General features: G+C 42.7%; 2 protein-coding genes and 1 long non-coding RNA gene across 7 annotated transcripts; 1 reads left to right on the top strand and 2 right to left on the bottom strand.

Annotated features, from left to right (window-relative positions):
* The first annotated feature begins 1,056 nt into the window (after window positions 1-1,056).
* Window positions 1,057-2,450, top strand: LOC139547869 (uncharacterized). The gene is made up of 3 exons (XR_011669607.1): window positions 1,057-1,387; window positions 1,562-1,675; window positions 1,840-2,450. It is a non-coding gene; the product is annotated as an uncharacterized lncRNA (long non-coding RNA).
* Window positions 2,431-14,908, bottom strand: rinl (Ras and Rab interactor-like). Of its 3 annotated transcripts, XM_071357009.1 has the most exons (12): window positions 14,583-14,908; window positions 14,288-14,340; window positions 13,890-14,055; window positions 10,731-10,839; window positions 10,526-10,598; window positions 10,337-10,428; window positions 9,991-10,073; window positions 6,643-6,874; window positions 5,673-6,326; window positions 5,157-5,474; window positions 4,892-5,023; window positions 2,431-3,665 (listed from the first exon to the last, which is right to left on the bottom strand). In XM_071357009.1, exons 2-12 carry the CDS (start codon window positions 14,332-14,334, stop codon window positions 3,064-3,066), a joined length of 2,508 nt encoding a protein of 835 aa, XP_071213110.1. In that variant the 5' UTR covers window positions 14,335-14,340; window positions 14,583-14,908; the 3' UTR covers window positions 2,431-3,063. The 3 variants fall into 3 exon arrangements, with proteins under 3 accessions (XP_071213110.1, XP_071213112.1, XP_071213111.1); XM_071357011.1 differs by lacking the exon at window positions 13,890-14,055 and having other exon boundaries at window positions 14,583-14,905; XM_071357010.1 differs by lacking the exons at window positions 13,890-14,055; window positions 14,288-14,340; window positions 14,583-14,908 and adding an exon at window positions 13,380-13,533.
* Window positions 14,909-15,395: 487 nt separating this feature from the next.
* Window positions 15,396-20,103, bottom strand: sirt2 (sirtuin 2 (silent mating type information regulation 2, homolog) 2 (S. cerevisiae)). 3 transcript variants are annotated; one of them, XM_071357006.1, is made up of 16 exons: window positions 19,916-20,103; window positions 19,680-19,723; window positions 19,280-19,331; window positions 19,087-19,194; window positions 18,732-18,773; window positions 18,449-18,555; window positions 18,266-18,322; window positions 18,082-18,150; window positions 17,855-17,984; window positions 17,621-17,680; window positions 17,412-17,467; window positions 17,170-17,246; window positions 16,951-17,002; window positions 16,780-16,847; window positions 16,605-16,671; window positions 15,396-16,416 (listed from the first exon to the last, which is right to left on the bottom strand). In XM_071357006.1, exons 1-16 carry the CDS (start codon window positions 19,929-19,931, stop codon window positions 16,201-16,203), a joined length of 1,221 nt encoding a protein of 406 aa, XP_071213107.1. In that variant the 5' UTR covers window positions 19,932-20,103; the 3' UTR covers window positions 15,396-16,200. The 3 variants fall into 3 exon arrangements, with proteins under 3 accessions (XP_071213107.1, XP_071213106.1, XP_071213108.1); XM_071357005.1 differs by having other exon boundaries at window positions 19,680-19,726; window positions 19,916-20,102; XM_071357007.1 differs by lacking the exon at window positions 19,916-20,103 and adding an exon at window positions 19,813-19,831 and having other exon boundaries at window positions 19,680-19,726.
* Between the last annotated feature and the right edge of the window lie 1,622 nt (window positions 20,104-21,725).

Below are 21,725 nucleotides of genomic sequence, written 5' to 3'. Positions count from 1 at the left end.
ACTCATTCGCCTTGTCCATCTTGTCACGCTACCCTCCAGACATGCTAGTCATGTCCAGCTGTAAATGTTGTCCCCAATCCGTGGACACACAGTTGGTTCATAATCTGTTGCACTGCAGGTCTATTGTTCACATCGAGCTTCCTGACCATATGCATGAGTTCATTTATGAATGTGTTCATCTTTCTTATTATCTTGACTATGTAAAGTGACTTTGGAGCTTGAAAAGCACTTAAAATAAAATGTATTATTATTATTATTTAAACACTATGGTCCCATAAAGAAAATAATTGACTGTATGATAGTCTGAAGGAGATCTCAGAGCCAACAGACAGACAGCAGCAGTGAGATGCTATTCATACTGTTTTCACTTTATGATTGCTTTTGATAGCTAGAGTCCGTAGCCTCACACAAACACAAAATCCATTAGCTAGTGGAAATTGCATTGCATAAATGTGCCAATACTGGGAAAGAGAAGGGAGAGAGAACAGTGTGTACAGCCACAGAGCTCAGTGAGGGAAACGTATAGTGTGAAGTCATTATGGCAACGAAGTCTATCTTAATAATGAAATAACCTTCAACTGGAGGAACTCGAAGGCTAGAGCAGGAGGAAATATTATAACACACATTTTGGGGGCATACAGCTTTGTCAATATAACTGAAACCTAACCTAAACCAGATGTCTTCAATATTTGTGACAAAATTGTACAAATATAGTGAATCACAGCATGATTTTGGCAGACGTGTGTTACAGATGATTTGTGTTACATAATTGCTTTGAGGATTGTGTTTTGAGAAAGAAACCTATGCATACTCTGAATGATATAGCCATCAGTTCTGAATGAATGAAAATGTGCACGGAAAGACGAACAAATAAACTATTGGTAAGAAAATAGAAGTTTAGATGTCTGTGTGTATGTGGTTGGTTTTTAAGCGGAATGCAAAATGTTGAATGTGTGTGCGCGCACGTGTGTTTGTGTTTGTGTGTGGAGGAGGAGGGCCTCTGGTTTATCATTAATCATTCAATTACACACCTGTCAGAGTTCAGACAAGGGGGAGAGAGCAGCGCAAAGGGAGGAGGAGAAAGAGAACGCTAGAGGAAAAGTGTCCAACTACAATGCCTCAACAAAGGGAAGCGGTTTGTGACAACGAATGAAAGCGCAGAATAGGACAAAGGGACAAACAAAATAAGAGTGAAGGCCAGAGAGACAGTGACAGACTGAGCAGCTCGGTGACGTGATGTCCCATATGGAACGACCATAGTCAGAGCAGACAGGTCAGGAACGTACGATGACGCTCCACTCACTTTCATAAGCCTTCATTAAAACTCATGCAGGACGCGATGAAAAAAAGGAACCATATTATCTGTCAGCCGAAGAGGAAAACCAGAGTTTGTAGCGCCTACTGTCATTTACCACCGAGTTTAAACACTGTTTCCAGCCTGGGAACAACCGGGATGTGTAGCAGCCTGATGATGCATAAATTGGAGTAATGTTGTGAATAATTGATTGAAAAGTGTTTGGTCTTGATTCACAAATGCCTCTCATCTATTTATCACTATTAGGAGAGGCTGCCAGGCCCATTACAGCAGCTGCTCGTTAGATGTCTGTCAATCAAGGGGGAGGGGGAACACACACCAGGCACACTGATACTGGTATACATTTAGCGTGACGAACAGGTGATTGTGATATACTGTTAGTGTGAATATTCATGTTTTTCAGTATGTGTGTGTCTGTATATTGTCCTGGTGTTGCCTTGTGCTTGGATGTGCATGCACGTTGCGTATGTGAGTGGGTATCTTTGTGTGACCATCTTTTTCTCTCTCTTTCTCTCTCTCTGCAGCAGGACGGCTCCTACGTTTAGCTGCAGCTAGCTAGCGAATCCTAGCTTTAAATGCCCCAGGCGTCTGCCATCTGTGCGCTCGCCACCGCCATATATCTAATTTATGGCTGGAATGAATGTGTAATGTAGTCCCATGTATGCATAATATATCACGTGATCCTATATGTAAGAGGTGTGTGTAGTAGATGTTAAGTCTCGCTCCCATCAGGTTTGACTGGGCTGATGAAGAGCCCAGATGTTTCTTAGACCTGGTTAAAAGATCGAAATGCAGGCAGAATGCCAGATGTCTCATTAGGCAAATTTGATTGGGTTTCTAATTTAAAATTCTGAATGAGGCGCTTCCATATGTATGAATGTATGGGAGGGCACGTGTGCGTGCGTTCATTTGCATATAAGTGTGTATATATTACAGTAGGTCCGTGTGTGCGCGCTTGTTTGTGTGACTTTGTCTATGGTAGTGGTACCATGTGTCTGTAATACATGTGCTTGTATAAATAAGGACCTGTCTGCGCCACTGTTCACTCTTTAGCATCAAAGTATTCTACTGTGCAGATGTCTATAATGCTGTCTTTGCAGTTTGCCGAATTACAGCATTCTAATGCATGGTCAAATAATGTAGATTAAAATAATATAATGACAAGTTAAAATCAGAGTGCATATTACACACAACATAATACAGATCAACAGTCATTTCGTTATAGATGTTATTTCAGGCATCTCAACACATTTCTCTCCCTTTCTCAACATCCTTATGCGCTTATGAGCTCCACTGTTATCATGCTTGACTACTAAAACCAAGACGAAACAGACAAAAAAGGTGTGGTACTGCAACCTAGTGGTCAATATGTAAAATACATCAACAGTGTTCTAACCATGGAGCCAGCCTGCTGATGGCCTAGCCTCCATCATTTGCCCCAAATTGACCATTTAATTGGCCCCACAGAGTAATTTCTCTAAGGAATGTCAATGAAAATATTACAAACGTCACAATTTGCAACACTCATGGGAAATATCTTCTACAAACAATTTAAAGCACATAATATTTCAAATGACCCAAATTCAACCTAGTCAGACCATTATCTTTGTCTTATTGGGTGTATTTCAATGCAACTGAAACCAGGAGTTGTAAAATAAATGTTTTGCTTAACACGTTTACATTACGTTTGCCAGCTAAGTGCTTGCGGCAAAGCCCAGGGTTCTAGACAGACTGGATCCTCTGGGTCTTCAGTCTCCCAATGGCAGCCCAGTCCACTCTGACCTCTGCTGACCTATCTGTGTGTCTGTCTGGTCATCTAGCTCCACTGACCTGGCACAGAGTTCCTCATGGACCCGGTGGAGACTAGCCTGCCCTTCCTCACTCTCTAAACCCTCTACAACACACCTCCATGGTCTGACCCCGCCCTCCAAGTCCACTTCACTCCCGGCTGGATGTCCGTCCAACTCTTCTACTGTAATCTCTTTCTCCTGGAGTTGTGCAGCTGGGGATCCTTGGCCCTCTGCTCTGCTGCCCTCTTCCTCCGCTACCACCACCTCTGAGATTATGTGCAGTGCCTTGGCCACAACACTAGAGGGCGCCGGTAGGGCGTCAGTTACAGTTCCTGTGCCAGTTTCAGTCTCTGCATAACATAACTTCTCACTGTGCCCAGGTCTCCGGAGGGTCCTACGATTTGTGCTGCGTCGTGACTGGTTGCAGTGCAGGGTGCGCCTGCGATGCCATTGGCTCAGCGATTGCTGGGCCTCGGTGCTGAGCTGGCGCGTGGCGAGACGAGGGCGGAAGCTGCTGATGTAGAAGAGAGAGGCATACAGGGACGTCAAGTAGTAACCTCCTGCAGAATAGAGAGACAGAGACAAAGGTAGAAAGAGAGAGAAACAGACAGAAAGGGGGTTACTATAAGGTGTATGTGTCCATGTACAGTACCAGTCAAAAGTTTGCACACACCTACTCATTCAAGGGTTTTTCTTTATTTTTACATTGTAGAATAATAGGCAAGACATCAAAACTATGAAATAACACATGTGGAATCATGTAGTAACCAAAAAAGTGTTAAACAAATCAAAATATATTTTACATTTGAGATTCTTAAAAAGTAGCCACCCTTTGCTTGATGACAGCTTTGCACACTCTCAACTAGCTTCATGAGGTAGTCACCTGGAAAGCATTTCAATTATTAACAGGTGTGGCTTGTTAAAAGTTAATTTGTGGAATTTCTTTCCTTAATGCATTTGAGCCAATCAGTTGTGTTGTGACAAGGTAGCAAAGAGAAACGACAGTCCATCATTACTTAAAGACATAAAGGTCAGTCAATGCGGAAAATTTCAAGAACTTTGAAAGTTTCTTCAATTGCAGTTGCAAAAAGTATCAAGAGCTTTGATGAAACTGGCTCTCATGAGGACCGCCACAGGAAAGGAAGACCCAGAGTTACCTCTGCTGTATTAGAGTTAGAGTTACCAGCCTCAGATATTGCAGCCCAAATAAATGCTTCACAGAGTTCAAGTAACAGACACATCTCAACATCAACTGTTCAGAGGAGACTGCTTGAATCAGGCCTTCATGGTCAAATTCATGGTCAAATTGCTGCAAAGAAACCAATTCTAAAGGACACCAATAATAAGAAGAGACTTGCTTGGGCCAAGATATACGAGCAATGGACATTAGACCGGTGGAAATCTGCCCTTTGGTCTGATTAGTCCAAATTTGAGATTTTTGGTTCCAACCGCAGAGTAGGTGAACGGATGATTTCCGCATGTGTGGTTTCCACCGTGAAGCATGGAGGAGGAGGTGTGATGGTGCTTTGCTGATGGCTACTTTGAAGAATTTAAAATCTAAAATACATTTTAATTTGTTTAACACTTTTTCAGTTACTACATGATTCCATATGTGTTATTTCAAAAGTTTTGATGTCTTCACTATTATTATTAGAAAAATAGTAAAATGTAGAATGTAGAAAATAGTAAAAATAAAAAACCCTTGAATGAGTAGGTTTGTCCAAACTTTTGACTGGTACTGTACACTTTTCTGTGGGTCTGCATGATACGTCTGTATAATTCGTACCCTCTCCCTGCAGCTGTGTGGGGTCCAGTAGCTCCATCATGTAGTTAGTGTCCAGCTGCAGAGTGACCACATCACTACGCAGAAGCACCCAGGTCAGACACGGCAGGAAGTCATCAGCCCCATACACCACACCTGAGACAGAGGAGAGGAGGGAGTCAAAGGTCAAAGAACTCCAAACATTATCCTTAATAGAGAGAAATACCCTAACCAACTCTATTCATACACATACTGAGGCTGAGCAGGTCTACCCTGCACCACCACCCACCTGGGTTGGCATTGGCCGTCATGCTGTGGTAGATGGTCTTGCAGACCTTGAGCAGGATATGGACCTTCCTGCTGGGGGAGTAGGACTGGTGCATGGCTGACCACCTCTGCTGGATCTTCTCCAGGGTGACAGGGTCAGGGACCCCCGCCCCAGGCGTCCCTTCCAGCTCCTCCACCCCCCGGCCCTCCAGGAGCCGCTGGTTCTCCCTCAGCTTCCGCAGGCTACCGTCATGGTCCCAACAGCTCTGGAGGCAGGTGTACAGGTGGGCGCTCACAGGCTTTAGTGCCACCTTGTGTAGGGAGAGCTCCAGTATGGCATCTAATGTAGATAGAGGACAGAGAGAATGGAGGATAAGGAGAGACTGAGGTGTTAGAAACCAATTCTGGAAAATGATGTAGTTGAGTATTTGTCCGTTTTGGCTTTGTAGTGCATCCTGAACTAAAGCTGAACCGTTGTTTTGTATAATAGTAGTGATATTCTTTTTTCCAACACTAATTTGTTAATGGATGGACTCACCCAGCTCCCCGTCGGGTGTGTCCGCCATACTGTCTATGAGGATGTGTATCTCAGGACAGTCCAGCAGTGTCTCTCTCAGGGCAGTGAGAGCCGTACGCACCTCCTGAAGCAGGTCCGCACCTGTCATTCCAGGGCTAAACCCAACCCCCAGGGTCATCTCAACGAATCCCATCACTGCCTCGGCAAACAAACCGCCCCTCCGCTTGCTGAGCTCCTGCACCCGCTTGGTCATCCTCTTCTGTGGACACCCCAGCCCACCAATGGCCAGGCCCACAGCCGAGAGGCGGTGTTTCACCTTGTCGGCCAAACGATGCGAGGGGTGGGGGGAGTGGGAGGGGCTGGTGACCGACTCCGGCTCCTCCTCCATGCTGCTGATTGACAGCGAGTCCATCTCCAGGGAGGGGGGGCGGAGGAGGGAGGGGGGTGGCGGTTTGGAGAGCCATACCCTGTCCTCAACCCAGGACACCCTGTGAGGGGACTGAGGGGCAGGGCTGAACAGGGGCTTGGGGTCTGAGGGGGGCCTGGGGTTGGTAGTGCGGTCCTGGGTCCATGTTCTATCGAGTGACTCAATGGAAGCATCCCTACTGGGCCTCCTCAGAACCACCCCTCCTGTTGGGGTGGGGGGAGACGGGGTAGCCTGGACTACAGGAGACCCTGGAGATAAGGAGACAAGACCAAACATATCAGTTAGTCGTTGGTTGATCTTGGCATAATGGCTCTATGATGTCTCATTAGCTCCTACAGTGAGAAGGGTGATTAATGCGGTGACATTTTCCCACAGACAGGATGGACAAGGATAATAAAACAAGGTCCAATGCAGCCATTTTTTTAAATCTCAAGATCAAATAATTTCAGCTCTTACATCATTTTCACAATTTTATTATTCCAACCTCAGTGTGGAAATAAATATAAATCATAGGTAAATCATGTTTTTGACCACACTGGGCCTTTAACAGCAAAATCACTTTACCTGGATTATCAGACCTGGAGCTGTAGGACTCCTGCTCCATTGAGATAGCTCTCTTAGTAAGAAGGCCCGCCCCTGACCAAGGTCTTGTTGTACTCAGTCGTCTCTCACGCCTATAATTCGCTGGCCGATTAACTCGCTGTGGGCTGGTTGGTTGATGGGTCAGCCAGTCATCGCCATGCTCATGGAGATAGAGTGGGTTGATGATGCACAGAGCACCATTGGCTGCTGTCAGCTATTGAACAGAAGACACAGTTGAGAGGGAGCTTGACTGTGTATTTAAAAGGCATGAACCACATGAGGATCTTTCCGAAAATTTGATACAATGGTTTATGGCTTCAGTATTAAAGGCCATTTTTATCTCAATATCAAATCATTTCTGGGGAACAAATAAAATACCTTACTATATTAGTTTAGCATTAAAATGGTCAAAAAGAAACAAAAAAAAGTTTTTTTTAAGCAAAACAATCTTTCTCAATCAAGAATTTTGCCAGGTCTGTCTGGGAGAGGTCTGAGTGGAGAGGGGAAGGGCCCCAAAGCAGAGGGGCCTAATGAGAGAGAGGTTATTGACAGAGAGGTTTGGTACTCTCTTTGTCATTAGTGTATTACACCTTATTCCGCCTGGTGTGGTAACCAGGCAAGCCAAAACTTTACCCATGCAAAACTCCACACATGCATCCTGTATATGGGAGCCAGCAACTATCAGGAAATAACACTAACCACGTTTCCTTCCACAGTTTATGTGAGTAAAGTCATACCGTATAAAAAAAAAGTAATGACAGCTTTGATGGAAACAGGAAGTTTCGGTATAATTCTTAAAATGCAGACAGATAATTTGTTTGTTCGACATGGTGGGATCTTTTTGTGTCTGTAAAATGTATTATTCGAGAAATTGCGGTGAAAATGCCTTTATGCGCAAATATTGGTATAATAACCATAATATTGAAGTAAAATCACACAATGATATGGTATGTGGTCCTCCTACTATGACTGGGGAAACCATGCCGTTTGATAGGCTACAGATTAAATACATTATGATGACCCTCCCGAGCAGTGGTCTAAGGCACTATCGCAGGGATTGAGGCATCACTACAGACCCAGGATCGGTTTGGCGGGGGGGCTTTACTTGGCTCATCGCCTTCTAGCGACTCCTTGTGACGGGCCTGGCGCCTGCAGGCTGACTCCGGTCATCAGTTGAGCTGTGTTTCCTCAACACATTGCTGCAGCTGGCTTCCGGATTAAGCGGGCGGGAGTTAAGAAGAGCGGTTAGGCGTGTCATGTTTCGGAGGACGCATGACTCGACCTTCGCCTCTTCCGAGCCCGTTGGGAAGTTGCAGCGATGAGACAAGATAGTAATTTGATCGCAATTGGATATCACGAAATTGGGGAGAAAAAGGGGGTAAAAAAATAAATATTAATAAGTTATGATGAACTTCACAGAGTGATGAAAGTGCACGGTGATGTTAATGCTCCTTTCCAATAAATATCGAGGGTCTTATTCTGGTGACATGATGATCGATACTTGACTGCCATTTGATAAATACAATTATTCTTGCTCTTATCCATAATAATCTCATCATGTAAAGTAGCCTATCCTCACTGTATCTGTGAGCTGTTGGCTAGAGCACACGTGCCAAGACCAGAGTAGTCACATTTGCTATTTAACGCAGCACGTTTTGTGACAAAACTATCAGTAGACTTGAAAATGCGATGGAAGCACATTGAACTTTCAATTTTTGTTCTGTACTTGAAAACTTAAGCGAAAATGTACATTGTGTGTGCACTATGTCATCGCGCACTGATTTCTATCCACAACAAGTCCGTTTGGTGGAAACACAGCACTGGTGGGAAAATGTGCAAATTGTCTTTATGCAGATTCTAGAATATTCACTAATTGGAAGGAAACCTAGCTACTGATATAATTACAGTGTTAGCTTTGTAGCGGTATTTATTAGAGAGGGGCAAAGAAAGATTTTGTTCGGGCGCCAGGCAGGTATTAACCATGCCGAAAGGAAAAGAGTAGAATAGAGAGAGTACCACTACCAAACCCACACACATCAGCAGAAGAAGAGACTGCCTAGAGTGTAGCCTGTTTACCAGATAGCCAGTGGAGAGAAAAGAGAATACACACCCTATAAAACCCACATCACAGTACAGGGGTAACCCCACCAAGAATACCTCATACAATAATAATAATAATGGCAGAGCAATTGAACAGCAACTTCATACCAGAAAGAACCCAGTCATCAACAGAGGATTAGCAATAATCTGTATTCTCTTCCAGTGGAGGAGTGCAGAGGGTATGAATGTGGGGGGTGTTCATCGACACAACAAAGGCCTTAAAAATGTCCACAATCTTCTCGGCCACATGTCCTTAGTACACCCCACCTCAATACAGTTCAAATAACAATACACAACTTTAAAGCAACCTCCCTTTTAACTAAAATGTCCACCCAAATACTTCTGGCAGGGCAATAATAGTCCAGCTCCAATGAACTTCAATGGGAAGTGCATTAGGAAAATAGAGAGTCTGTTTCAGGGTAAAGCACTGGGATGATGGAGGGAAGAGAAAGAACAAGAGAGATCTTAACTGTGGTCTTCAGGCGTGCCGGTGTACTGTCTGACTGTCCGATGGTTTGTTGGTTTGTAGCTTAAAGCTTCGCAACAATGTTGCTACTAATCAATGCGATCCATAACCGTCGCGGTCCCTAACGAAAACAACCACGACGTAGCGCGATCACACCGATGATTGAGTTAAATACTTTATAACTACATACGCTGAAAACAAACAAAACTTCTGCAGCATAGCACACCCAATCAAACTGTCGCGCCACCCAAGAGCTCCTCCCCAAAGAGCTGAACGAGCTGTCTTTATTTCCTCCTTCCTTACTGCTCATGCGCTCTTAAAGTGGCAGCGCACGGTGAAGGCTCCGTGCAGGATTTCGCCACAGCTTCTTCAGCTGTACAATATGACATCAAAACACAATAAAAACATAATTTTTACTGACTGCCCTGGGCCTTTAAAACCTATATAGATTTGAAAAAGGGCATACAGTATTCAAATGTAAGATACAACTCTTTGAATGAAGAGCAAAAGGACCTGTGACGTCAGTCTGAACTGAGGTACACTGCATCTCATCTATGATGCTGAGAGTGACAATTGACTGGATAACATTACAAAGCACTAGGAGAACCCAAAGCAGACATCTGTGTGAACCACATGTCAAACCATGGCAACACATCCACTAGAGTGGGTCTCTAACTACATGTCATGTTAAAGCGGAATACAAGACAGTGAATAGGTCCCAACCTTTATAGACAAGTTATGAAGCTATGAATGCAACTGATTACCTGTATGGTGCACATGGCAGTACCAGTAGCCCTCTGAGTCATGTGATCAGGCTGGAGGTCAGAGGTGGGACACAGCCAGGATTCTATATATAAACAGACACACAAAAAGAGAGGGAGGAAAATAGATGAAACATTAGAATGAGAGAAGAGGAGGTGGTAGTCGTCAAGAGGAGGTAGAGGGAGGGCGAGTAAAAAGAGGAGCACATAGAGGACAAGATGTTTGATATGAAGTGACTAGGATGGATGGCAAGGAGATAGTTGTGCAGAAGGAGTGAAAGGAAGATGATAAGTGGGAGAGAGCGTGGGTGAGGAAGAGGAGAGATGGAGAGGGTGGATTCAGACTTACTGGGACCCAGCTGGGACAGACTGTTGGACTGTGGCTGATCTGTTAGACTGTAGAGCCACGGAGGGATGAACAGACACACTGGCAACACGTCCCTGGGAGAGAGAGAGAGATTAATGAAATACATCAGATGCATAACTGATAAATACTGTAGTTAGTATACAGTATATACCGTAGGTTGTTGTAACTCACCTGCTCATAGAGTAGAAGGCCACTAACTGGGCCAGATCAGAGAAGCCTAAAAATGACTGAGATAGCTGATAAGCTGAGAGAGAAGAACAAAGAGGTTATTATAAGGCGTACAACAAATTTGAGATTAACTTATTTTTAAACAGGGAAGTATATGAATGTTGAGGTTCTGGTCAATAAAAAATGCATGCGTGTCTGTCTTGCCTACCTGCACCAGTGCGTTGTATGGGGTTGTCTCTGACATGTCCACTTTCTCCTCCAGTGACCACACACAGCAGGACGGGCTGGGAGGCAGAGTCCCTCAACACCAGGAAGCTCTGTGAAAGGAGAGAGAGAGGTGACGAGAAGCCTCATTACTCTGTGTCTGGGCGTTAGGAAACATTGACTGTGCAGAGCAGCTTCACAGAAAAGGACAAGATGGATTTACATTTTTCTGTGGAACAGTCATTCAAGGCCTAGAGAAGTGAGCAAGCCAGGCTAACCTCACACCAACGCTAACTAAGTGGCAGAGAATGTGCAAGCACAAATAACACACACATATTCAAATACATGTACGCACCAAAAACTCACAGCGAAATAAGTGAGCATGCGCACACACACGCAATAGACCTACATACACACTGCAGGAAGTGGGTTTGATGAACAGTGTGTTCAGGAATAGATGACTGACTGTGATAGCGAGAGACACATTGGTATGTTCACTTTGAGTCAAGTCAAAAACAAACTATAGGTATCAGCAGTTTGATGCAAGGCAAGCTATATTTAATATCAAGTTCTCTAAATATCGATGCATATCGTCAACTAAACCTGCGGAAGAGAAATTAACTTTGTTCACATCATCATTTGCAATGACTAGATAGTGCCTTCACAAAGTATTCATACCCCTTGACTTATTCGACACTGTTGTGTTACAGCCTGAATTCAACATGGACTATAGATATTTATAAACTGGGTGGTTCGAGCCCTGAATGCTGATTGGCTGACAGTCGTGGTATATCAGACTGTATGCCACGGGGATGACAAAAAACTTATTTTTACTGCACTAATTAAGTTGGTAACCAGTTTATAATAGCAATAAGGCACCTCGGGGGGTTGTGGTATATGGCCAATATACCATGGCTAATGGCTGTGTCCAGGCACTCCACGTTGCGTCATGCATAAGAACAGCCCTTAGCCGTGGTATATTGGCCATATACCACACCCCTCGTGCCTTATTGCTTAAATATATTCTCACCCATATACACACAATACCCCATAATGACAAAGTGAAAACATGTTTAAAAATATTTTTGCACATTTATTGAAAATGAAATATTGAAGTATTAAATGTACATAAGTATTCACACCCCTGAGTCAATACTTTGTAGAAGCACCTTTGGCAGCGATAACAACTGTGAGTCTTTCTGGGTAAGCCTCTAAGAGCTTTCCACACTGGGATTGTGCAACATTTGCCACTTATTATTTTCAAAATTCTTCAAGCTCTGTCAAATTGGTTGTTGATTATTGCTAGACAACCATTTTCAAGCCTTGCCGTAGATTTTCTAATAGACTTCAATCAAAACTGTAACACGGTCACTCAGGAACAATTGATGTCTTCTCGGGGTAAGCAACTCCAGTATATATTTGGCCTTGTGTTTTAGGTTATTGTCCTGCTGAAAGGTGAATTCATCTCTCAGTGTCTGATGGAAAGTAGACTGAACCAGGTTTCCCTCTAGTATTTTGCCTGTGCTTAGCTCCATTCCTTTTCTTTTTTTATCCTGAAAAACTCCTCAGACCTTAACGATTACAAGCATACCCATAACATGATGCAGCCATCACTATGCTTGGAAATATGGAGAGTGCTACTCAGTAATATGTTGTGTTGGATTATGTTGTGTTGGCCCCAAACATAACACTTTTTATTCAGGACAAAGTGAATTGCTTTGTCACATGTTTTGCAGTATTACTTTAGTGCTTTGTAGCAAAAAAGATGCATGTTTTTTAATACTTTTCACTGTCATTTAGGTTAGTATTGTGGAGTAACTGCAATGTTGTTGATCCATCCTCAGTTTTCTCCTATCACAGCCATTAAACTCTGTAACTGTTTTAAAGTCACCATTGGCCTCATGGTGAAATCCCTGAGCTGTTTCCTTCCTCTACGGCAAGTGAGTTAGGAAGTACACCTGTATCTTTGTAGTGACTAGGTGTATTGATACACCATCCAAAGTTTAATTAATAACTTCACCATTCTCAAAGGGATATTCAATGTCTGCTTTTTTATTTTTACACATCTACCAATAAGTGCTCTTCTTTGCGAGGGCACCTCCCTGGTCTTTATGGTTGAAACTATGTTTGAAATTACATATAATTGTGTGTGTGGGGTACAGAGATGAGGAAGTCATTCAAAAATCATGTTAAACACTATTATTGCACACACAGTGAGTTCATGCAACTTATTAAGTGACTTGTAAAGAAAATGTTTACTGAACTTATTTAGGCTTGTCATAACAAAGGGGTTGAATACATATTGACTCAAGACATTTCAGCGCTTATGTAAAAATGTCAAAAAACACAATTCCACTATGACACTATGGGGTATTGTGTGAAGGCCAGTGACAAAAAATCTCAATTGAATCAATTTTAAATTCAGGCTGTAACACAACAACATTTAGAAAAAGTCAAGAATAACATGTAAGTGTTGCTCGTTCTTACAGTGCTACTGCCTATCCACATGGATAATGTGTTGGGGGGAAAAAACGTTGTTAAAGTGCTTTTCTTATCCCACCAATTCAACCTAAACCCTGACATACAGTCGTTTTTACAGTGTAATAGGATGCTGTATCCAGATACTGGATCCCAATTGTCTCACCGTACTCACCTGTCACAGAGGCTGATCTTGTTAAGAAAGGTTCGTAAGATAGCTGGGGTTCTTCAGCAAACCGAAAATATTTTCTGCATCGATCAACTTCTACGCCACTACTCAGTTTGCTCCTCTTTCTTTCAGTCCATCTGTATCTCTCCTCTCTTACTCTCTCACACATGCAACACTTCTGCATTAATTTGCTTTTATGCAAAGTAAGGAGAACTACAAGTGCAACTCGACATGCTGTAAGTGCCTGCTTCCATTTCATCTGTAATATCGCAGCCTGTCCACATGCTAACCTAATGTACCACGGTCACCTGGAGACTAGGCCTAAGGGCCTGAATACAGAGAGGTAGCCTATTCCCTACATAGTGCCCTACTTTTGTCCAGAGCCATATGGGCCCTGGTCAAAAGTAGTGCACTATATATGGTATAGGGTGCCATTTGGGACGGACACACACTGTGTAGGTCCATGCCACTATCTACTATCTGACCTCATGGTTGAGGGTAGTGGGGGGAACTCACCCCAGCAGGCCGGCCCCAGAGGGCAGCATGGGCACCGTCTCTATCCCAGGGGCCCCCAGGGGCCCAGGCGTCCTGACACAGTCGCAACCTGTCTAGCAGGGTCAGAGTCCTCCTTGAAACTCCATCAGTAACCTCATTCTCTGTCCTCACCGTGCCACTCACACCTCTAGAGATAATGGCACAACAGGGGGTAATTAGAGGCTCCATAATATGCTGTTACAGCATACAGGGGCAGTTTACCAGCCTAGTCCTGTACTAAAAAGCAAGTAAGATTTAAAATGCCTTTTAATCCAGGACGACGTTTAATCAGTGTCCTGGAAACCGCCACAGAGCTTGTATAAAACTGAGATCTATACCCCGAGTAGGTCCCATCCATGGGGTGGAGAAAAGATCCTCACCTGTGAGAGTCATCCTTCTTATCCTGATCTTCCAATCCCCTCATCATCACAGACTAAAGAGGATACCACAGAAACATAGTTGTACAGAATGTTTAGTGTATGCCAACCGCAAATAGATTACGATTAAATCCAATATATCAACATTAGAGACTTTTTTTTAAAAGAACATTAGAAAAAAATTGCCATTTGAAAAAGTTATTCTGGAATAGAAGAGTGATTACATCCTTCTTCAACACACATTTAAAGGGATAGTTCACCCAAAATACATTATTTGTCATTAAAAAGGGTTACTTACTGTTAATAGGCCCTATATGGCTGTTTTCAAAGTAGCTGTGACTTTATGTGGCTTCCCTTCAGCCTGACAGAAACTCCACAGATCTCTTCATGTTGTAACCTTGTGCCAACAGATTGTCCTTTCACATTCTAACTACGTTGCTCAACAATTTATCTTATTGGTGAAAAATTACAGGGTAAAAAAAATCCTAATGCAGACTTCGTACCTTAGCAACATAGCATTTCGCTGTTCCGTCAGAAGTATATATTGTGTCGACGCTTTACCTGCCTCTACCACACTCGACTACACACCTTGACATTTGATGTTGCACTTTCACTTGCTCACAAGTTCTCAACTTATTTTTGTTTTCTCATTCTCTCCTCCTCCATCTCCCCCCCCCCCCCCCCCATGTGGTTAACCTTACTAACACATTTAACATAGAAAGAAATTAGTCTGCTTAGCCTTTTTTTCTCAAGACCTGAATAATACTGATCTCCCTCTCTTTTACTCACAGACAAATCTGTGTGTTGCACTTTATAGAGGTGAAAACACAGACAAAATGGATTCACAGACACTGCCATTTAAAAGCTGAGTCAGGGAAGTGGTGTGAGTATGGTGGGTGCGATGGTGTGAGATGGTGAATAAAAGATGGGATTCTAAGTGTAAGTGTACAACAGTATTTTCTGTTCAAATAATGGCTACAATACACTCTACATATAAACAAACCATGCACCCTGTCACAGACAACATCAATTGTACCAATCAACATCAGTTGCACCAGCTGTGTTTGAGCTCAATGCTTAAATGTACTGTATGTGTATGAAAAATACCAAATTCAGCGGGAGACTGACACTTTATTTTGTGTTTTTACTTGTATCACACGCAACCTTTTAGAAAGCATCGAGTTGCATTTGGTCAACACCAGAGATGTACTGCGACATCATCTCACACCACTGTGGTAACTTCCTGCTGCATCATTTGTGCTGAAATAGAAACCGTCCTACACCAACAGCTACAGGAAGTAGAGAAACTAAATGTCACAGGTACGCTTAATAGATTAAAACATATTGTTAAAAATAATTATATTCAAACAATTGATAGAAACAAGGAGCACAGAAAGCAATGTCATGAAAAACAAATCCATAATTATAATTGATTATAAATAGTAAGTCATAAAATGCTATATTATACTTTTCCCCCCATTTTATTTACAGTAGTTGTGTCACTGCATCAGCAGATGAATCAGATATTCATCATCTTTGTTACCCTGCCATGCCCTCTATACTTTGTCATTTCAGTCTAAAATCATCAACTATATGACTCAACAGAGCTAGTTGGCATGCTGACAGCTCAGTGTCTGTAGGTCTCTCCCTCAGAAGGAAAAGTATGATCATTCTAGTGTGTATTGCTATAAACTCCATCTGTGGGAACTGTCAAAAGACAGACCAATACACACAGTAGGAGTCAGGAGGTGGGTTTATGTCAAACAGAGGTTGGAGAGGAGAGAGAAGTTAGTAAAGTGCAAACTAAAGGGAGAAAATCCAAAACAGACAGTAGAGCACAGTCCAGGTTAATGTATGGAACTCTGCTTCCAGACTGAAGCCAAGTGATGGGTTGGAGCCGGCCGGCCTCTCATTAGTTATTCTACCTCCGCCTTCCCTGACTCCGCCTTCCCTGACTCCGCCTTCCCTGACTCCGCCTTCCCTGACTCCGCCTTCCCTGACTCCGCCTTCCCTGACTCCGCCTTCCCTGACTCCGCCTTCCCTGCAGCTCCAGAGCTCTGATTTGTCTGTTTCTCTTCGGCTTTGCTGTTAATCTTCTCATGCTCCCGTTTCACCATCTCTTCCAGCTCCACCTTGGAGAAAGAGAGATAATGGAGAGAGGGAGAGAGGGAGTGTGAGAATGGTGAGCGAAAAAGAGAAGAAAAAAAGACTACTTTAAGATTTCAAGAACTTTCATCGAATTCAACCATCTCTGTCTCACTCTTATCACGAATGGGTCCATAGAATATGGGTATTTACTAAGCATGTACAGTATATTTACCTTCCATCCCAGTAGCTCAGCAAGTGCCAAGCATCCATCATCACATGTACTAATATGAGCCACATCCCTGAGAGAGACAAATCATAACCAATTAATATTCATCAGCAAAACTTCCAACACCATCTCCACCATCATCATTATCACTGTAGTTCAAGTGAAAGTGATAGCTTCTCGCCTGTATGCTTTCGCTGAGTCAAAGTCCATCCCTCCGCCAATGCCAATCATCCCTAATAGAGGATCTGCCTACAGGGAGACGCAGACAGACAGATATACACATTAAAATACAGAGGTGGATAGAGGAAGGAAAGTCTAATGCAAATCCAGAGGGACAGGACAGAGGACTTACACCGCCTGCTTTCTCCAGGTTAATGAGTAGTCTGGGGCAGCTGTTTGAAACCCTGCAAACACAAACATATATTCCATCACACACCATTTATGAGCTTGTTGATGCTTGAGTACATGGCTGAAGAGGACAAATGTTGAAACGCAACACTATACCAATATAGTAGTCTATCAGATAACATTATAATCATGGTTCTGTGAAGAGTCAGACAGAAAGACTCACCTGCCAACCAGAGCAGCAAAGGGCTGAACCTGCAGGGAGGTCCCCATTATAATCAGCAGATCACAGCGAGGAAAGTCCTGGAGGAGAAAAGAAACAGGAGACGACGGTAACAGGAACCAGTACTGTGCCTTTCATTATGGTTCATCACTTCATTAAGGGTGTACACACTCAAATCTGCACATTCATGGAAAAGACAGAGGCACCTAAGTAGTCTATCAAGTCAACACCCAGACCACACTCACCACGGTCATTGAGGTGAAGAACCTCTTCGGTAGATTCTCACCAAAGAAAACAATATCTGAAAATGGAGAACAAGGAGAAATCAAGTATTTTACAAAGAAAGTGTAATAAACAAGTATGAACTTTGAACTATAAGGAACTGAAAAGGGAGAGACCATATTCAAGTAAGGAGGGATAAGAAGTAAAAGGAAATGACAAGGCAGTCACTCACCTGGTTTCACCAGATTGCTGCACTTGTCACATTTGGGGATGTCATCCGAGAAGATTTTCTCTGCAGGTCAGAGGTAAACAAGATTAGAATTCAACACTTATTTTAATAGCACGAACACTCCTTTTAAATGACAACTTAATTAGCATATACATGTAAATGAGTGTCTGCCTAGGTGGTATAACAGCGTTTTGTTAAACCACCCCAGTTAGATATTACCGTACCACATACACTAACCTTTCATCCAGTCCAAGTCATACTCTTTGCGGCACATAAAGCTGACACAGTGTGAGGTGTAGAAGGTGCCGTGGGCTTCAATCAGGTCCTCTCCCTCCAATCCTGCTACACGTTCCAGGGTGTCAATATTCTGCACAGGCAGAAATGGACAACCCCAATAACACTTCAATACAGGCTGTAGGTGACTAAGTCAGACACAGAACAAAGGATATGAAAGAATACCGAACCTGTGAGTAGCAGCGTTTGAGTAGCCCCTTGTCCTTCAGCAACTTGATGAAGTAGTGACATACAGTGGGCTTAACATACAACAACACTGCTGTTAGTGATACCTAAAAATACACAGGCACCTACTGCACAATTCAGGAAATTAAGTTAAGAAAATGAAAGGCCAGAAAATAAGCTAGATCCTACCTTAAATTGTCCTGGGTACAGCTCCCTGGCCAGGGCAAAGAAGGGCTCAGGGTGTTTCTGATATAGAAAGAGGTAAATCTTGAGTGGTGATAGCAGCAAAGAACAAAATAATCTGTGCAGATCGTTAGTGTAGCAAGCTAATTACTTTCTTAAGCCAAAAGAATCCGACAGAAAGTTTCAGACCTTAAAGTAGTCTATCTGGAAGATAGCCTCAGGGTATGGCAAGCTGTACTTCTGCAGGTTAGCATAGAGCCCCGTGTCTGGGGAGCGGAAGTCAGGGATCCCAGCCGCTGAGGGGGACAGAGGGGCAGTGTCATCATCACAAAAGTGGTGGGTACATTATACACACAATTTAGAGGGAAATCTATTTGTATTTGGGCTAAGTGTCTTATTTGTCCAACAAAACAGGCCTAGACTAATTATGTTATGTTCAGCCCACAGTTATGGAAGAGGGGGAGTTACTCACATGTAGAGATCCCTGCCCCCACCATACAGATTATGTTTTTGCCTGTGGAGGATAGAGGAGCAGAGAGAATCCTTTAACTTCCTGGATTGTACCGTTTGTTAACCAATGAAGCAGTATCACATAGTCAGGTAGTTGTAGTAACATACTTAAATATTGGTATGTTGTTCAGCAAATTATATGGCCTCAGGCTAGACAGATGATGTTATTCCTAATACAGTCTATTTTCTTGTGCTGACTAATGGCACATGTACACTAGACCTAGATGCTGACAGATGCACTGTTTGCTGGGCTACATAATCATCAACCCCTACATGAAATGTGTACACACTGGGTTAGAAATTAATAATATACTCACATTTGCCACTCTGTATGTAACTGGCCACCCCCTCAAGAGTCAGCTCATCCAAAACCTTCTCTCCAGATATGCCCAAGGTTTTAGAGAAGAGATTGCGCAGGAAATCCACTGTACGAAATAAACAAATAATTATTCTGATGACAATATGAGACTTTGGTGTTGACAGCAAAACCTTGAGGTTTTTGACACCTACTCTCTGTGTCCCCTGATGCCTCGCCGTCGTCACTGCTATCGTCTGACTGCTCCTAGCCGAAATCAAGAGGAAATCAAGAGTAAACATGGAAACATTAGTTTGATCAAGAACATTACAATATAATCCTTGCTTGGTTTTATGCACATCATAAGAAGCTATACATTGTATTGCATGCCAATACAGTGTCGGTGTGTCAACATGTCAATGGATGCAGAATACACAGTCTACGATTGGTGACAAGTCATGACAGGTTCTCTACTAACCGTGTGCCTGACAAACTAGTCGTGACAACTAGCTACTAGCTAGTTATTGGCTAACGTTAGCCAGCCAGGTATCCATCCATAGGGCAAGGCATGCACACACAATGACAATTCCTAACCACAGATGTAGTATTTCTTACCTCTGGTTCAGGGGTGTTGTCCTCGACCTCTTCTCTGTTAGAAGCTTCTGGAAAATACGAAACAAATCCATGTCATGTTACTATTTACAAGTAGCTAACCACAATGCTGAACGGTTTAGTTGACTAGCTTTACCTAGGCAGCTAGCTAGCAATGTAGCTAGCTAAATTAGCTAGCTGGCTGGCTGGCTGCAGTTAATTTTCAAGCAAAGGCCAGTCCAAGATGAAAAAAGGTATACCTGGTATATCAGACATGTATTCGTCTAGACTAATCCTACACAGATGTGTATGCTATTGTGTGTGTTGCTCCCGTATGTTTAACTTAACTTGCTAAATATGCAAGTTGATTCGTACAGTTGCGATATGATTGTTGTTGTCCGTCGCGAATTAATTCCGTGTTGCTAACTTCCGCATAAGAACTATTCCAACAAGAAACAAGCACATGCGCACGCGTTGCCCTACTTTTGCAGATCGCGGTTGGATTTATATATTAGCCGAGCTGTTTTGTATCGTGCAAGTAAAACACAATCGGTTACATTGTCATCATTTAGCAAAGATAGGCAAATAATATCACTGAGATGACTCAATATGGTTATATGTACCTGCAGAAGTAGTTTAAGCATGAGCTCATGACAGCATTTTTTTGTTAAAGTATGATTGCAACAGTATATCATGTAGTTAATACACAATTACCTCAATCTACAAAATATGTTCATCCCTCTGTTTACCTCTTGAATGGTTATTCCTATTATTCAACCGCACCTTTAAGGTCTCCTCTCCACTCTTCAGTCTCAAAGGATTATAGGATTTACATCCCTCACTTATAGTTAATAAGATTCACACACGTTTTAAAATGCTAACCATAACATCTGTCCATTTGGTTTTCTGTGTCTGCTCTATAAATGTCTGTATTGATCCAGATGTACAACACGAAGCATACTTTACAAATAAATATTTAATTGCGTCACCAATACAATGTATAATAATAATCCGTACCATCATCATATATACAGTACCACACCTACTCATCCAGGGTTTTTCTTTATTTTTACTTTGTTCTACATTGTAGAATAATAGTGAAGATATCAAAACTATTAAATAACACATATAGAATCATGTAGTAATCAAAAAAGTGTTAAACAAATCAAATTATATTTGAGATTCTTCAAAGTAGCCACCCTTTACCTTGATGACAGCTTTGCACACTCTTGGCATTCTCTCAACCAGATTCATGAGGTAGTCACCTGGAATGCATTTCAATTAAGGTGTGCCTTAAAAGTTCATTAGTGTAATTTCTTTCCTTCTTAACGAGTTTGAGCCAGTCAGTTGTGTTGTAACAAGGTAGGGTTGGTATACACAAGATAGCCCTATTTGGTAAAAGACCAAGTCCATATTATGCCAAGAACAGCTCAAATAAGCAAAGAGAAATGACAGTCCATTAATACTTTAAGATATGAAGTTCAGTCAATACAGAACATTTCTAAAACATTGAAAGTTTCTTCAAGTGCAGTCGCAAAAACCATCAACGCTATGATAAAACTGTCTCTAATGAGGATCGCCACATGAAAGGAAGACCCAGAGTTACCTCTGCTGCAGAGGATAAGTTCATTGGAGTTACCAGCCTCAGAAATTACATCCCAAATGCTTCCCAGAGGAGAATGCGTGAATCAGGCCTTCATGGTCAAATTGCTGCAAAGAAACCACTACTAAAAGACACCAATAAGAAGAGACTTGCTTGGGCCAAGAAACATGAGCAATGGACATTAGACCGGTGGAAATCTGTCCTTTGGTCTGATGAGTCCAAATTTGAGATTTTTGGTTCCAACAGCTGTGTCTTTGTGAGACACAGAGTAGGTGAACGGATGATCAATGCATGTGTGGTTTCCACCGTGAAGCTTGGAGGTGTGATGGTGCTTTGCTGGTGACACGTCTGTGATTTATTTAGAATTCAAGGCGCACTTAATCAGCATGGCTACAACAGCATTCTGCAACGATACGCCATCCAATCTGGTTTGTGCTTTTTGGGACTATCACTTGCATTCCAGGTAA

Source organism: Salvelinus alpinus, chromosome 21, assembly GCF_045679555.1.
Source record: "Salvelinus alpinus chromosome 21, SLU_Salpinus.1, whole genome shotgun sequence".
Taxonomy (NCBI): domain Eukaryota; kingdom Metazoa; phylum Chordata; class Actinopteri; order Salmoniformes; family Salmonidae; genus Salvelinus; species Salvelinus alpinus.
Note: the sequence above shows the minus strand (reverse complement) of the source record. Positions and strands in the feature narration are given on the sequence as shown.

Excerpts from the sequence above, each read along its gene's own strand:
- rinl (XM_071357009.1), bottom strand. The coding sequence starts at position 14,334 with ATGATGAGGGGATTGGAAGATCAGGATAAGAAGGATGACTCTCACAG. Across the intron at positions 14,056-14,287 it reads AAGAAGGATGACTCTCACAG|AGGTGTGAGTGGCACGGTGA; the intron begins GTGAGGATCTTT and ends CATTATCTCTAG. Across the intron at positions 6,875-9,990 it reads CTGCCATGTGCACCATACAG|CTGACAGCAGCCAATGGTGC; the intron begins GTAATCAGTTGC and ends TCTGTTCAATAG.
- sirt2 (XM_071357005.1), bottom strand. Across the intron at positions 19,195-19,279 it reads GGCATCAGGGGACACAGAGA|TGGATTTCCTGCGCAATCTC; the intron begins GTAGGTGTCAAA and ends TATTTCGTACAG. Across the intron at positions 17,681-17,854 it reads TGACTTGGACTGGATGAAAG|AGAAAATCTTCTCGGATGAC; the intron begins GTTAGTGTATGT and ends TCTGACCTGCAG.